This window comes from Delphinapterus leucas, chromosome 1 (genome assembly GCF_059928025.1).
Source record: "Delphinapterus leucas isolate spDelLeu-1000000601 "Yukka" chromosome 1, BTC_Dleu_Yukka2, whole genome shotgun sequence".
NCBI lineage: Eukaryota > Metazoa > Chordata > Mammalia > Artiodactyla > Monodontidae > Delphinapterus > Delphinapterus leucas.
The window spans coordinates 176210919-176226284 of record NC_143129.1 but is presented as its reverse complement, the minus strand read 5'-3'; the positions used below and the strand labels follow the sequence as shown (position 1 = coordinate 176226284).

The following is a 15366-nucleotide window of genomic DNA, read 5'->3' as shown; positions in this document are numbered from 1 at the left end:
GGACCACGACCTGGACTCCACAGGGCTCTAACTGCCCCCTGCTACACCCCAGGGGGCTCAGCCAGGCCACAGGCCCTCAAGGGAACCTGAGGCATTTGCCAGATTTAGTATTGGGTGACAACTACTCTTGTACCAAGAACTAGAGCAAGAAACTACATCCTGCCCAGGAAGCCAAGCATGGGTGCCCACTGGGGTTGGGAGGGCACTGCCCTGGCAGGCAGGCGGCAGCATCAGAAATATTCACCAGCCTCCCACCTGGCCTGGAATCTTATAAGCACCAGTCCTGCCAAGAGGCTTCACAACCCCCAGATGCTGCCAGCAAGGTCATGGACTACCCTCTCCCCAGGTTCAAGCCCCGTTCTTGACTTCTGCCCAACTCACAAAGCCAGCACTGCTCACCCCTTCTGCCCTGTGAAATCTGGCTGTGTAACTCTTGGAACTTCACCACCTACAATGTACTGTAGCTCTGTGAGCCCATTTAATGCTCTCACAATGTTGGGACACAGATCTCAGCATCCCCCTTTTCCAGATGAGGAAACTGAGGCTCAGAGAGGCAAAGTGATAGCCCAAGCTCGTTCAGCTTTTAACTCCTGCACTGGCGGCCCAGCATGTGGCACCAGGAGACAGGTATTCATTCAAACTTGTTGAACTGATGTGTCAGGACTGGAGCGCGTGTCTCCTGACTCCAGGTCCAGACCCTGCTCTCCACAAGCTGTGAGTCCGCCGGATGTAGAGTCCATGCGTGTCAGTTATTGTGTCAACCCAGCCTCACTGGGGCCTACCAGCACGCAGCAGCCGGGCACAGAGCGCCCCTCACTGCACAAATACTTGCTCAGCATGGACTCTGCCCAGGCCCTGGATGGGTTCTCTGTGTACAAGGCGAAGAAGACAGACCCAGAGCCGGCCCCCACAGAGCTTACAGTCAGTGGAGGGGGCAGATACATCCCAGCCAATTACAATTCAGGGTGTACAGTCCTGTGATGGGGAGGCAGTGGGTGCTCAGGAATGCCCAATGCAAGAAAGTCAGGGGAGAGCAACATATCCTGACCCTGAGGTTACAATAGGGCTGCCTCCTTCCCTGCCGTGGGCCTCCTGCCATCTATGACCTGGGAAATAAACGGAGCACCAACCCGGTTGAATCTCATCAACGTGATCGAAAGCCAGGACTCCACATGCGAAGTCCGCAGCCTCCGGTATCACTGACACGTGGCATGGTTCAAATCAATTCCCTTGGAAGTCCATGCATCTCTTAGCAGCAAGGGATGTGTGAAAGTTCTGGGTCTACCCTTCTATGTCTTTCAAATACCGACACGTGTGGGGATGCAGCCACGGGCTTGGAGAGAGAGCCTGAGAGCACGCTTGTGCGTGCGTGCATGCGTGCGTGCATGTGTGTGTGCGTGTGCGTGTGTGTCTGTGTGTGTGTGTATGTAAGCTGGTGGGGCCCAGGGGCCTGTATCCGGTGGCCAAGGCAAAAGCCCCGCCTCAAATTCCTGGGAGAAGGAATCTTCAGTGTCAGCTGTATCCCTGCTTCCTGCTTCCTGTTTCCTTTTCTTTTCTGGGACCTCATTCCCCTCCTTCTAGCATGAAGCTCTGAAAAGCCCTCCCAAATTTGTTCCCAAAGAGTCTGCCAGCCTAACCCAAGAGACTTGGAATACTGAGGAGCTAAATGAAGGCGGGGTTGGGGTTGGGGGCGGGGGGCGGGGGCGTGCTTCTTTTAAAGGAGGTTGGGAGAAAGGGCAGAGGGTGGCCAGAGATTCCCGGAGGCACAAATCAACCACTAAGACTAGGAAGAACAGCCTCCTTAGATGCTGGGCAAAGAAGTAGCCCTTTCTCCCTCCGCCCCCAGCACCATCTCTGGCGCCTTCCACAGGACAGAGAGCGACGATGGGTCCTGAAATGGATATGTCAGTCCAGCGCTGTGCTGAGAGATCCTTGTAAATGAAGGGAACAGATATTGCAGGGGCGGGGGGAGGGCTCTGGGATGGGGGACGTCCCGGGAGCTTCATGTGCCTTAACACATGAGCTTATTTACTCCTTTCAGATCCCTAGGGGAGTTATTCTCCCTCTTTTACAGAAAGCAGTGTCTCAGGCAGCTCAGAGAGGCCAAGCAATTGCCCATAGTCCCACAGAGAGTGGCAGAACCGGGATTCAATCCCTTTTTCCACCATCCCAGGCTGCCTCCCAGGAAAATCAGAAATAAAGACTCCATATCAGCAGCTTCGGAAACAATGGAAGTGGCAGGGAACGAAGCCCTCTGACCAGCTTTCCAGGGCAGTCTTGTGGCTTTGGGGCACTTAGGGGCCAGCACCCACCTGCTCAAGGGCCTCCCAGCACATGACGGGAAAAGGCAAGGGACGCTCCAGCTGGCTCACCCACCAGCCCTTTTTGGAGCCCTCCATTCGGGCCCAGCCGCTTCCGGCTCATGATCAGAAATAGCTGTGACAAAAGTCCCGCCTATCTCTGAAAGTGGCTTTTTAAAAAATGCTTAAAGGCAGACACATAAAAAGGTGGAGAGAATTCTGCCAAGCCCCAGTGGAAGGCAAATGATGCGGCCATCACCTCAGGGCAGGGAAGAAAGCTCTCAATGGCAGACAGAAGTTCTGCCTGGCTCGGCTTTGTGGGTCAGCTCCCTCTGGGCCTCAGTTTCCCCAAGTCTAAAATGAAAGTATTTAGCTGAATCAGTGATTTCTTTCTTTCTTTTCTTCTAAACTGTAAAACCCTGGTTTCCAATCGAATCTCCCTCAGAATATTAATCTGAGAATCATGAAAGTGGAGCTGCTGTGTTTGATGTTGGCCGAATCCTAGGTGGTCAGCCCCCCGGACTGTCCCCAGAATCATCCCCAAGACACCCTCTTCTAGACTCCAGGGCTCCAAAGAGTCCACTTGCAAACCACTAGGCTAAATGATCACTGTGGTCATCCTGGCTCTCAAACAAAGCTCCAGGGAAAACAAACCAAGAACTTTCAGGCTGACTGGAGTCAGGGGCACAGACACTCAGCAACTTGCAAGGGGAGGCAACAAAACCAGCTCGTTCCAAACCACACGGGGCCTGAGGCAGGAGAGGGGGAGGCCCGGAACAGAGAAAGGCCACACTGTCATCTCAGGAGGCAGAAAGAGCAGCCCTGAACTGGGCCCCTCCAAATCACAGACCGAAATGTAGAGCGAGCTGGCAGGGATCACCTAAAGGAACCCTGTTGTGTATAGGTAGGGGACCTAAGGCTCAGAGAGGGCAGGAATTGGCCTGAGGTCACACAGCGCCTAATGGTAGAGCCAGACCTGGAGTCTGGGTCTCTAGGATGCCCATTTAGAAAACTCTCTGCCTGTCTAAAGTTTATCTAGTTTCAGCAGGAATCTCCCAGGGAAAGCTTGCAAACTCAGAACAGGGTATTTTGGTGGCACTGCATGGTGACAGGGTAGAGATGTTTGTTTTGGTTTTCAAATCAATGCTTGACAACCTTGTCGGCTACAGTTTCAGTGACCACATTTCCCTCATGGTAAAGAGCTCAGAGCTGATTGGACCAAAAGGAAACCAAAGCAGGAGTGATCGGGGCCAGGGCCCAGTCACCCCCAGGCCAGGGGCTCTGGTTTGGGTTGGTATTTCCAAAGCACGGATCCTGTAGCACTGACAGCACACAAGATGATGTGACGTAGCACACAGGTGACTTGTTAAATTTACATTTTATTGACTATGTATGTGAATGGATATACAAAATGTAGTCTACCCATACAGTGGAATATTATTCAGCATTATAAAGGAATGTACTGCTGATATAAGCTATAGCATGGATGGACTGTACAAGCATCATCTAAGTGAAAGAAGCCAGACACAAAAGACTACAAACTGTATGACTCCATTTATATGAAATGCCCAGGAAAGGCAAATCTATAGAAATAGGAAGCATATCAGTGGTGCCTGGTCTGGGGTGGGAACAGGGATTCACTGCAAAAGGGCAGAAGTGTTGCAAGTGTTCTAGAACTGAATTGTACTGATAGTTGCACAGCTCAGTGGACTGGCTAAAAGTCATTGAACTGTACACGTAAAATGGGAGAATTTCATGATATGTAAATTATACCCCATAAGGCTATATAAAATATTTTACGTAAGAAATAATATGGATGGTGGTACATGAATATGGCCACAGTTCATGGAGGTGGAACCCCAAAAGTCCCCAGCTTGGAGAACACTGAGCTACACAACCCAGGGTGCCCTTTGGAGACGCAGAATGAACATCTCCAAGGCTGCGAGTTCCTCCAGGTGGACCAGAGGAAACCCTGGAACCTTTCCTTTCCCGGCACAGGCTCCTTCTGTTGGCCACTGCTTGGGGCTCCACGCTAGACATCCTGGAACGATCTGAAGCCTTCAGTGGCCAAGAGCCCAGGTAAACACCTTGGTCTCATTCTCTTACGAACAGGAGATCAGAAGTGTGCAGGGAGTTCAAACTCAGATTTACACATTGTCAAGGCTGGGAAGACCCTTTGAGATCATCTAACCCAGTGGTTCTTAAGCTTTTCAAAAAGCTGATCGTATGCCTGCCCTCTTCCCAAAAGAAAATTCTTATGATAAACCCAAATACAGAAACAAGTAAAAACAGAATGTTACTTGTATACATTTATATTGTAGGCTCAGTGATATAGCAGTTACCTATTCTAAATTAAATCCATGAGGTTGATAAGGCTATTTTGATCCATTAACATTTAGAACTGGGATTATGGATGACAGGTCCACCTTCGCTTTAATTCTATCTCTGGTTTTGGCTACAGAGTATTAAGAAAATCCTGACTCACACAGATTAGTAGCTACAAATGGGACCAGCTTTAAGCAGTTTGCTTTGTAATCTCAGAGTACTCTTCTGACAAAGAGAAGGCAGGGGAAGGCTCTAACTTGAGGCCAAGTACTAACAAATCAATGTTAAGTAGACTTCCATGAGTTAACACTAAGAACTTAAAAGTGACTGAGCACACCTTTATGACCATTTTAACATTTTTAAAACATTAACTTTTATTTAATATTCAAGGAACTGCCTAAGGTATCTCTGAGGCAGCCGGGGGCTTCAGGGACAGTTCTAGACCACCCTCCTCTCGCTTTTACAGATAGGGAAACTGAGGCTCAAAGACGGGAGTAAACTTGCTTTGAAAAAATCCAACTTGAGCCCTGAATCAACTTCAGAAAAGATGCGCCTCCCCAGTTCACAAAAAAAAGAAAAAAAATGGGGAAAGAGAAGGTACACACTCACCCCAGAAGGGCGGGAAGAGAGACACCCACACTCCACCTGTCTCAGCAGCACCCATGTCACTCCAGGCCAGTGCCAGAAGCTGACATCACACCCCACACCCTGGGTGCAACTTGAACAGGGCATTGCTCAATGCCGACCCATCTCCCTCTAAGATTGGGCACAGTTTTTTCATCTCCTTAGTAGCCAGGTCCCAAAAGCACACACACAATAAAACAAACACAGCGCAAGCCTGGGGCATGACGACACAATCAACAGTGGCAGACAGAAGGGCCCATCCCTCCAAGTTTCACCATCGAGAGCAAGTGCCTGTTTCTCTGCCCCACCCCAAGGAAGCTGCCCACTAGGGGCAGAGAGGTGGCCGCCGCATGGCGAGGCACCAGGCCATTCTCAAGTCCTCAGGAGAAACAACCAGCCCAGAAGAGTAGCTTGCTCCCCGCAGGGTCCAAGACCTACCCCCAGGAAGCCAAGCCCTGCATGAGAGACCTGAGACTCCAGGCAACTGCTCCCTGACAGCTTGACAGAGCTGATCATCTTTAGTAATGTCAAGTTGATTACTGTATACCTTCCAAAAAGCATCACCAGCCTACTCACCCCTTGGGCAACTGTGGATGGATTTTATTATTCCCATTTCTCTGATAAGTAAACAGGCTTCCGAGTGGTTCCGTGACCACGTGGTTCAGCCAGTGGTTCTCACAGGCAGGTAATGGAGCTGGCACGTGAATCCCGCCCAGTGGCCAGCCTGCCAGTAGAGGAAAAGGAAGGAGACCCATGCCCAGCTCTCTGTGCTCATGTGAGCACTAGGACTCGAGGAATGGAGGAAAGATGCTTCTCAGTGCATCCTCCAAGCCCTGAAGTTCAGAGCCACAGCTCCCAATGCAGAGTTGCCCATGCCTGGGACAGCAGAGGGCCCTGCCCCTATCCATGCCTGAGATGCTACAGACAGACCCCTCTACTCTTATCAGAAGGCCGATTTGACAATACTGTCAGCCAGGTTGCAGGCAGGAAGCAATGTCAGTTTCCCAGCTAGGGAATCTGGGCTGGGCAGGAAGGTGCTAGCCAGTTCAGCAGGCAGTCTGTGCCATACTCCAGCAGAGACAGTGGTCTGGGTCCATTCGGTGCCCAGTCTTCCAGCCTAAGGTTATCTCCTTCTGTGGGCCTTTAGGGCTGAGTTTGTTGGGGTCCAAAAAACCATGAGAATTAGGGGTGGGGAGAAGAGAGGTGAAGGTAGCTGTTTCTAAAAGCTCGTGGCCAGTCTGATGTAGGTCTGGTTATCCAGCCCAGCCAGCTGGACCTTACAGAGCTGGAGCAAGACAGCAGACCCTGGCCTCGGTGGACAGATCCAACCATTCTTAAACACATGACTTTTTAATTCAAGGAACAAGAAGCCAGTGGATTACTTAAGAGTTATTTCTTTTCATCCATTGACAGAGGAGAGCCCACCTTCTACATCCTTGGGAAAATACCTAAGCTGGAAGACAGACTAGCCAGGTAGTATTTCACATCCTGGCTTCACCACCTATTAGCCAAGCCATCTTAGGCAAGTCACTTGCATCTCTGTGCCTCGGTTCTCTCATCTACGAAATGAGGATAAGAATGCCCCACACTTTGCGTTGCCATGAGGATTAGATGAGAGCACGGAAAACACCAATGGTCACTATGTCACCTAGAAAACAATGTGCCTGGTCCAGTGACGGAGCGGAGGTGTCCCCCACCATAGTTAGCGCCCGCTCCCATTCTTGGAACTAGATAACTGAGTTTTCCAAGCGTGTGTAGGGCGTTCTGCAAATACAGCTTCCAGCCCACCTGCCAGAACCAGCTGCCGCCCCCGGCCCCTCCCGAACGCACACATTCCTTGGCCGCGGAGACAGGGAAGACCCCCCCCCGGCTGGGAGTGCGGGGGCAGGAGCGGGGTCCCACTCACCTCCGCTTGTACTCGTCGCGCTCGCGCTTCACCTTGGCCAGCACGTTGTAGAGCGCGCGGATCTCGGGCGTGATGGTGTCGATCTGCACGCCCACGCCGTCGGGGTGCACCCACGACACGCCGGGGCCCTGCACGGTCTCCACGCCGCCGCCGCCCGTGCGCCGCACCTGCGTGTAGCTCCAGATGGTCCCGGGCAGGCGGCCGTAGTGCTGCGGCTGCGAGCCGCCGCCGGGGGGCAGGCCGCCCAGAGCCGCGGCGTTGGCGTTGGCTCCGGCCGCCGCGCCGCTGCCGTGCCCGCCGCCGGGCGCGGGTGGCTGCAGCAGCTCGGGCCCGGTCTGCACGGCCTGCTCGCGGGAGAAGGTCTTGTAGCGCAGCCTCCGCTCGCGCTCGCTCTGCTGCTGCTCCAGCTGCTTCTCCAGCAGCCGGTTGCGCCGCTCCAGCTCGTGCACTTTGGCCAGGAAGCAGCGGAAGCGCACGTTGAGCCCCTTCAGTAGGTGGATGTTGGAGCCCAGGTCGTCCCGCAGCGCCGCCGTCACCGGCGATGGCCCTGGCCCGGCCCCGCCGCCGCCACCCGCGCCGGGGCAGGTCCCCCCGGAGCCGCTCGGCGGGCAGACGGAGGCCAAGGCCATCTCCCCGAATATCAGCGAGTTCACCATGCGCCGGCTACGCGGCTCAGGGACCCGGGCCCGCGGCTCCAAGTGCGGCTCCAGCTCCGGGCAGGGCTCCCGGCGCGGCCGGGCCAGGGAGGGCGCAGGATCCAGCGCGACCTGCCGGTCGGTTCCAGATGCACGCCAGATGCGGCCTCCGCAGAGACAGCGAGCCGGACCGCCCCCGGATGTGGGCGCCGAGGCGAGGGACTGGACTTGGGTCGTGGTGGAGGCCGCGGCGGCTTGCGCGAGGTATCGAGGATCGCTGATACCGGCGCCGGGGCTGTCAGAGACGCTGTGGAGGCTCCGCGGTTATTAGCGCGCAGAGGACTCTCAGCCTGCACTGCCCCTCTGCGGCGGGCCCCGCCCACTGCAGACACAGGCCCCGCTCCCAAGCTCGCCCCGCCCACCCCGCCCTCCTCTGCGGCGCTCCCAAAGCTGGAGGCAGGGTCCCCGAAGCCCGCAGCGCCGGGCCCCGCCCACGGCCCCGTGGCTCCTCCCATTCCCGGGCTCCACCGTTTTCTCGGCTCGGTGGACTTGCTGTCTGCAGCTTTGGCTCCGCCCAGCTCCGGGCTGGACCACTCCCTCCCCTGCGCCGGGTCCAGCCCTCCAGCCGGGCTAGGATTCTTTGCCCGGGGACACAGACCGCAGAGCTGCACCAGGCACGCGGTTAGGTGGAACCGCCGCAGAGCCAGCCCGGCCTCTTAAAGGGACAAGCAGCCACGGCAGCGCTCGTTTCCCCCTTTAGGAAGTCCCCTCCCCCACGTCCTCTGTCAAGGAGACCCCGCTTCTCTTCCACCCCACCCCAACTCCCCGGCCCCAGATTACCACGAGGTGAGGGAGACCTCGGCCTGGAAGAGCCGGGGGACCAGAGCCTCCGAAGGTGTATCCGAACCCCACCCCCACTCCAGCCTGGGGCGGCCTAGTTCGACCTTCCCAGGATAAGGCAGCGTTTTCAGCGGCAGGTCCCCCACGCGGTGGACCCGGGAGCGCTCCTCTACCGCTTGCCCCCGCCTCTAACTGCGGGCCTCGTCGTCCCGAGACTGGCCTGGGCAATGCCGAGCCCGCTGGTCCCCGGGTCCAAAGATGCGCCGCACGGATGGTGGGGACAGGAGTGGGGAGACTGAGCGAAGACCCTCCCGGAATGTGACACCCGCAAGCTCAGCCTGGGCTGCTGCCGCGCCCCCGCCCTGAATGACCACCTCCCCACCACCGCACACTCATATGCTGAGATGCAGCTGACCCCAGAGCGGGCCATCGAACTGCTTGGGGGGCAGCTTGAGGGCAGAACAGGTATAGAGGGCGGAGCCCACCAGAGGACGCATTCATTCATTCATTCACTCATTCATTCAAGTCTGTTTTCATATTTACCACCGTAAAGACGAAGTTCTCCAGTCTCCTGGTGTCTCTTAAACCAGTTTGCAAACATCTATGGTAATTTTTTGAACGCTAATAGTAGTTCCCATTATTGAGTGCTAAGTATATGTCAGGTGCCATAGTTGTTATCCCGATTTTACAGAGGTCGCTGAGACCAGAGGAACAGCGATCCATCCCCAAACACATGCTCTAACCCGCCTACCGATGCTGCTGGCCTCTTGTCCATTTCCCCGTTGGATCCTCACCACAAACCTCAGAGGGCCATCATCAAAAAATCTAGAAACAATAAATGCTGGAGAGGGTGTGGAGAAAAGGGAACACTCCTGCACTGCTGGTGGGAATGTAAATTGATACAGCCACTATGGAGAACAGTATGGAGGTTCCTTAAAAAACTACAAATAGAACTACCATATGACCCAGCAATCCCACTACTGGGCATATACCCTGAGAAAACCATAATTCAAAATGAGTCATGTACCAAAATGTTTATTGCAGCTCTGTTTACAATAGCCAGGACATGGAAGCAACCTAAGTGTCCATCATCGGATGAATGGATAAAGAAGATGTGGCACATATATACAATGGAATATTACTCAGCCATAAAAAGAAACGAAATTGAGCTATTTGTAGTGAGGTAGATGGACCTAGAGTCAGTCATACAGCGTGAAGTAAGACAGAAAGAGAAAAACAAATACCGTATGCTAACACATATATATGGAATCTAAGGGAAAAAAAAGTTCTGAAGAACCTAGGGGCAGGACAGGAATAAAGACACAGACCTACTAGAGCATGGACTTGAGGATGTGGGGAGGGGGAAGGGTAAACTGTGACAAAATGAGAGAGTGGCATGGACATACATACACTACCAAATGTAAAATAGATAGCTAGTGGGAAGCAGCCGCATAGCACAGGGAGATCAGCTCGGTGGTTTTTGTGACCACCTAGAGGGGTGGGATAGGGAGGGTGGGAGTGAGGGAGATGCAAGAGGGAAGAGATATGGGAACATATGTATATGTATAACTGATTCACTTTGTTATAAAGCAGAAACTAACACACCATTGTAAAGCAATTATACTCCAATAAAGATGTCTAAAAAAAAAAAAAACCTCAGAGGGGAGGTAACCCGTACCTTTGAACGCCTGCGGCTTGCACTGTGTGCACATAACCAGGTATGTGGCATGTTCCACATTCTTCAGGCTGCATTTTTTCAATTGCAATTTAATTTTTGTCTTGTTATTAATTTTTGTGTTTGTTCCATTTCTTTGTGTGTAAGCTTGCGGGCAGGTACCCTGTCTCACAGGGACAATGGCTTGGTTTTCTCAGTGACAGAAGAGACACAAAGGAGACACAAGCATACTCTGGGGTGAGGTCGTGGCTGTGATGTTAGTCGGCTGTTTAGTCACAGGAGCCAACCCTCCCCAGTTTCCTTCCCTCAACCCCCAGTTCCTTGCTCCCTTCCGAAAATAGGCTCACCTTTCCAACACTCAGAGCTGAAACTCACCTGTCTTGAAACATTTCTCTTTTTAACCCAACCCAATGTGGTCACTGCTCTTCACTCTTTGTTCTCTCCTCTCTTGGTGATTTTCTTGTTTAACCTAAAGAATCAAAACCCTTTGCCTTAAAACAGGAGTTCACGGACCCTGGGGGGGATGAGGATAGAATTCTGAGAGGTCCATGCCATGGACAAAAATTATATCTTTATTTTCATTAATCCCTAAATGGCATTCAGCATCTCCCTTGATCATGAATGCAGGCAACAAATAGAAGTCCCTGTGATTTTGTCACTAATAGAAATCACAGGTATTTTCACATCACCTTCAGTTTCTATATATCTCAAAGTATCACTTAAGCTACCACGCTCTGAAATTAAGATCGTATTCGACTCACCACTAAATCTTACTTAATGTATTAACACATGTTACTATATCACAAATTTTTTTAGTACTTTGATAGTTGTATTTTAGTAAAATTGTTTTCACTGTTGTCCGAATGCAATTTTTAAAAATTTATTATGAGGTGGATCCACAGGCTTCACCAGATGCCTAAGGGGCCTTAACCCACAGAAAGGGTTAAGAAGACACACCTGGGGAGTGGTTCCCTGCTGTCTTTTCTCTGAAGGATCTGCCCTGCCAACAGCATTGCCCTGGAATTGGAGTGTGAAGCCCTCCTGGAGGGGCGGGGTGGGGTGGGAGGCACCCAGCCCTGTCCTGGGCCTGGAGAGATCCAGACATTCCAAGATTATTTTTTGAGCTCCTGCTTTAGCACAGACCCTGCCCTAACACTAGAGAAACAGCCGTGAGCAATGCAAGAGCTCCAGGAGCCCTGGGGGAGCTAATGGAGACAAACAACCCAACGGACCATCCTGAGACCGGGCCGAAGTGCAGCGGAGGGAAGCCTGACCAGGAAGAGATGGCTGCGCAAGGCCAGGAGATCCAAAGGAAATGGACGAAGTGGTACCTGGACTTGAAGGGCTTTTCAACTGAGTCCTAGAAACATGATTTGTACAAACAAAATGGCTAGAAAGTAGTTCTGTGGCCACATAGGTGCAAAAGCGAGATGCTGTGTGTCTTGCTCTTTGTGGGCAAGATGAGAGGGGAGGCCAGCCTAATGCCCTTGCAGCTAGAGTGACCAACTGTCCCCATTTGCCCAGGATCAAGGAGTTTTCCTTGATGTGGGGCTTTCAATGCTAAAACCCAGAAAGTTCCAGGCAAACCGGGATGAGTTGGTCACTCTTCTTCCAGCCCATATAGTTCCTGAGACTTCTATAGCCAGAAGTCATGGTCATCAATGTCAGCCAGACAGAGCTTAGAGTGCAGCAAGCCCAATGCTCCCATTTTAGAGACAAGAGAATTGAGGCCCAGAGAGGGGTGGGAACTAGCCCCAGATAATTAGTGGCAAAGTCTGGTCTAGAATTCTGGCCCCCACTCCCTCTCCAATGCTCAGTACCACCCCAAGCCAGACAGTGAAATCAGTGGTCCCTTCCCTTCAGCCCTGGGTACCCTCACCTCCCCCATCAATAATCCAAAGGGGCTACAGATGGGCCCTCACCAGGTGGAGGGAGGAGTTGTTCCAACAGACAAAGGAATATCCCCAGGAAGGATGCCAGCCTCCACTTGCTGATCAAGGATGGGTTTTCTTAGCAGGATACCTACCCGTGGCCCTCAGATTCACAGCAGTGTGTCTGACCTGCCTGGTCTCTTCTTCCAGAGATGGGCTTTTGAACAAAAGTTGGCTTAGGTTTGTATCTCTGCTCCAGCTGTGTAAACTGGCAAGTCACTTGACCTCTCTGAGGCCCATCAGTGAAATGGGTATGACTTCACCCACAAGGCCCTTATACCCTCTGCCTCTGCCACCTGCCCTGTCAAAGTGCCAGGCCCCTGGCAGGCTGTCAATAAACAGTTACAGAAAGAAAGAAGAGAGAGAGAAAGAGAGAAAGAGAAGAAAGAAAGAGAGAAAGAGAAAGAGAGAGAGAGAAAGAGAGAAAGAGAAAGAGAGAAAGAAAGAAAGAAAGAAAGAAAGAAAGAAAGAAAGAAAGAAAGAAAGAAAGAAAGAAAGAAAAGAAAGAAAAGAAAGAAAGAATAGTCAAACAACTTTCATTTTCCCCACTGTAGCCCTCTGCCATTTCACCAGCTAACTACCCCCTCATCCTTCAGGTCCCAGCCTCCCTGTCCTCCCAGCACCTGCCAGGCCTGAATGGGGTTGCTTCCTCTGGGCTATACCAGCACCATGCCTACAACATGACAGCCCCAGATACACTCTCTTGCCATTGCTGGCTTTTTCATTGTCATCTCCACCCCACCCCCGCCCTACTCCCCAACACCTGCTAGACCGTGATTTCCAGCAGGGCAGGGATCTTGAACAAGAACCAGGTCCAGTTCACTACTGTACCCCCATGTTCTGGCATGGTGCCTGGCACATAATAGGTGCTCAACAAAGATGAGTTTAGGTAAACAACTGAATGAGCTGTTGGCACTGGAAAAAATTCCTGTAAAGTGCCTAAGAGGTGTTCAATAAGGGTTAGATTTTCACATTTTAATTACATTTCTTGGTTTGACAACTTTATTGAGGCATTTTTTTACATATCATACAATCCACCCACTTCAACAGTTTTTAGTGCATTAACCAAGTTGCACAGCTATCACTATAAATCAGTTTTAGAATATGTCACCTCTCCCAGTATGATCTCTCACTCACGCCATTTACTGTTACTCCTTGTTTCCACCTCCTGCCCTCGGCAACCACTAATCTACATTCTGTCTCTTTAGATTTGCCTTTTGTGGACATTCCCTATAAATGGAATCATACAATATGTGATCCCTCGTGTCTGGCTTCTTTCACTAAGCATCATGTTTTTGAAGTTCATCCACATTATGGCATTGGTAGGGCCTTGCTTTCTATTGCCAATCTCTTTTAAAATTTTGGTAGTTTGAATTTTTCATTACCTTATTTACTTTACTTTTCTGCATATCAGTTCCCCATCTGGAAATAGGACTAATAAGAGTAGTTACCCCAGAGGGGGGTTGTAAGGGTTAAATGAGTTAATGCATATAAAGTCAGCATGAAGTAAATGCTCAATAAATATTAGCTATTATCACCATAATTTTTTTTCATTCTTTTTGCTTATGCCAGTGTGAAAAGCCCATAAATGTCTTAAGAAGCAGGGGAAAAAATAAGCGTCTCCCATGATCCCACACCCAATGGCCCTCTCTGGCATCTGAGCCCAGTCCTACTGCCAGGGAGAATGAACTGCCCCCCCCCTGAGTCCCCCATCCCCAACCCCAGGCTGCAGTTTCTAGAATACTCCCATCAGGTTTCTTCATGGTGAAATGAAAGAAAGCAATAAAACATGATGGCACAGAGGAAAGGGAGTGGTTATTAGTCCCACGTGATGCTACAGGTGAAAATTAATCCTTTACAAGGCACAGGGAAATTCTTGAGATGGCCCATCTCACCTCCCCAAAAACAACAATGACAATAAAAACAGTCAAAAAAAAAAAAACTCTGGCAGAAAGGGCGACTTCGGCAGCATGTTGCCCAGCCTCATCCCTCCTGGACATCTGCAGGCTTACAGGCGGCTTAAGCTGCCTGTTGGCTCAACAATTATTCTGGGTGGGTTTGCCTTCCTCGTAAAGGGTGTGGGTTTCACTGATGTCAGGGCACCAGAGTGTCCTGGCTGCCTGGACATCCCTGATCTTGGTCAGCAGCCTTGGGGGAGCCCTGGTTGCTTCCAGCACCTTCTCCAGGCCTCCGCAGGCCTCTCTCATGAAGGCCAGCTGGGCTGTATGGCAGTGTGGTTACGAGCAGGGGATGCAGGTCCAGGCTCAATCAATTAACTGTGTGACTGTGGGTAAGTTACTCAACTGCTCTGTGCCTCAGTTTCTCCCTCTGTAAAATGGGATGGTAGTCGTTCATGGGGTTACCCTGAGGGTGAAACAAGTCCACAGAGCTGAAAGCAGCACCTGACATGTATTAAGCACCGGCTGTCATGAGTCAACATTCCTCAGCACCCTGCCAGGCACCGTTCTAGGGAGTGGTTTGAGCTCCACGAGGTAGGAAATCAAGGCTGAGGGTTGCAGAAGGCTAAGCAGGGTCATGCTGGATCATTTTAGGGGGAGCCACAAATTTGGGGAGGCCCTTGCTTTCAGGCCTTATTCCTTCATTTCCACATGACTGGCATCTGTTAAACATCTTCTCTACCCTGACTCTGTCACTGAAACCCTACCTGTTAAAGATCCACCTTACAGATGGGGAGGCTGAGGCTTAGGGGGTGAAGGGCCTACCCCAAAACACACAATTAATGGAACAGTTGAGCTTTGAACCCAACTTTTAACTCCAAGTCCCATCCGACCTGCTCCAGCTCCAGCCTCTTCCTCAACAACCCAAAGATGGAACAGTCAGATGTTGATCTGAGAAGGGAGCCATTGAAGTGAGTTCTGCCACCCTGTTCCACGGTGACGGCCTTCGAGTGAGTAGAAAGGGGCACAGGGAAGCGAGGGGCAGGAGCTTCATCAGATGAGCCCAGAGCCACGATGAGAAGCAACACCATGCAACCCTGCCTCTGGGCCTTTGCACATGCTGGTTCCGCCTCCAGGGACACTTGTCTCCTTCTCACTAGCTAGCACTTACTTATCCTCCAGATCTTGGTTTTGGTAGCAGTCTCCTTCTTCATTTGCTGTCTTGTTTTGAC

General features: G+C 51.6%; 1 protein-coding gene across 2 annotated transcripts in view; it reads right to left on the bottom strand.

Annotated features, from left to right (window-relative positions):
• The window catches only part of IFFO2 (intermediate filament family orphan 2), a 49344-nt gene extending 41180 nt beyond the window's left edge, over positions 1-8164 (bottom strand). Inside the window, exon 1 of one of the 2 annotated variants that reach the window (XM_089900071.1) lies at positions 7156-8164. In XM_089900071.1, coding sequence (XP_089756197.1) covers positions 7156-7811 — 656 coding nt within the window. In that variant the 5' untranslated portion in view covers positions 7812-8164. The remainder of the gene's footprint in view (positions 1-7155) is intronic. The other variant, XM_022551887.3, reaches the window with a different exon arrangement.
• Between the last annotated feature and the right edge of the window lie 7202 nt (positions 8165-15366).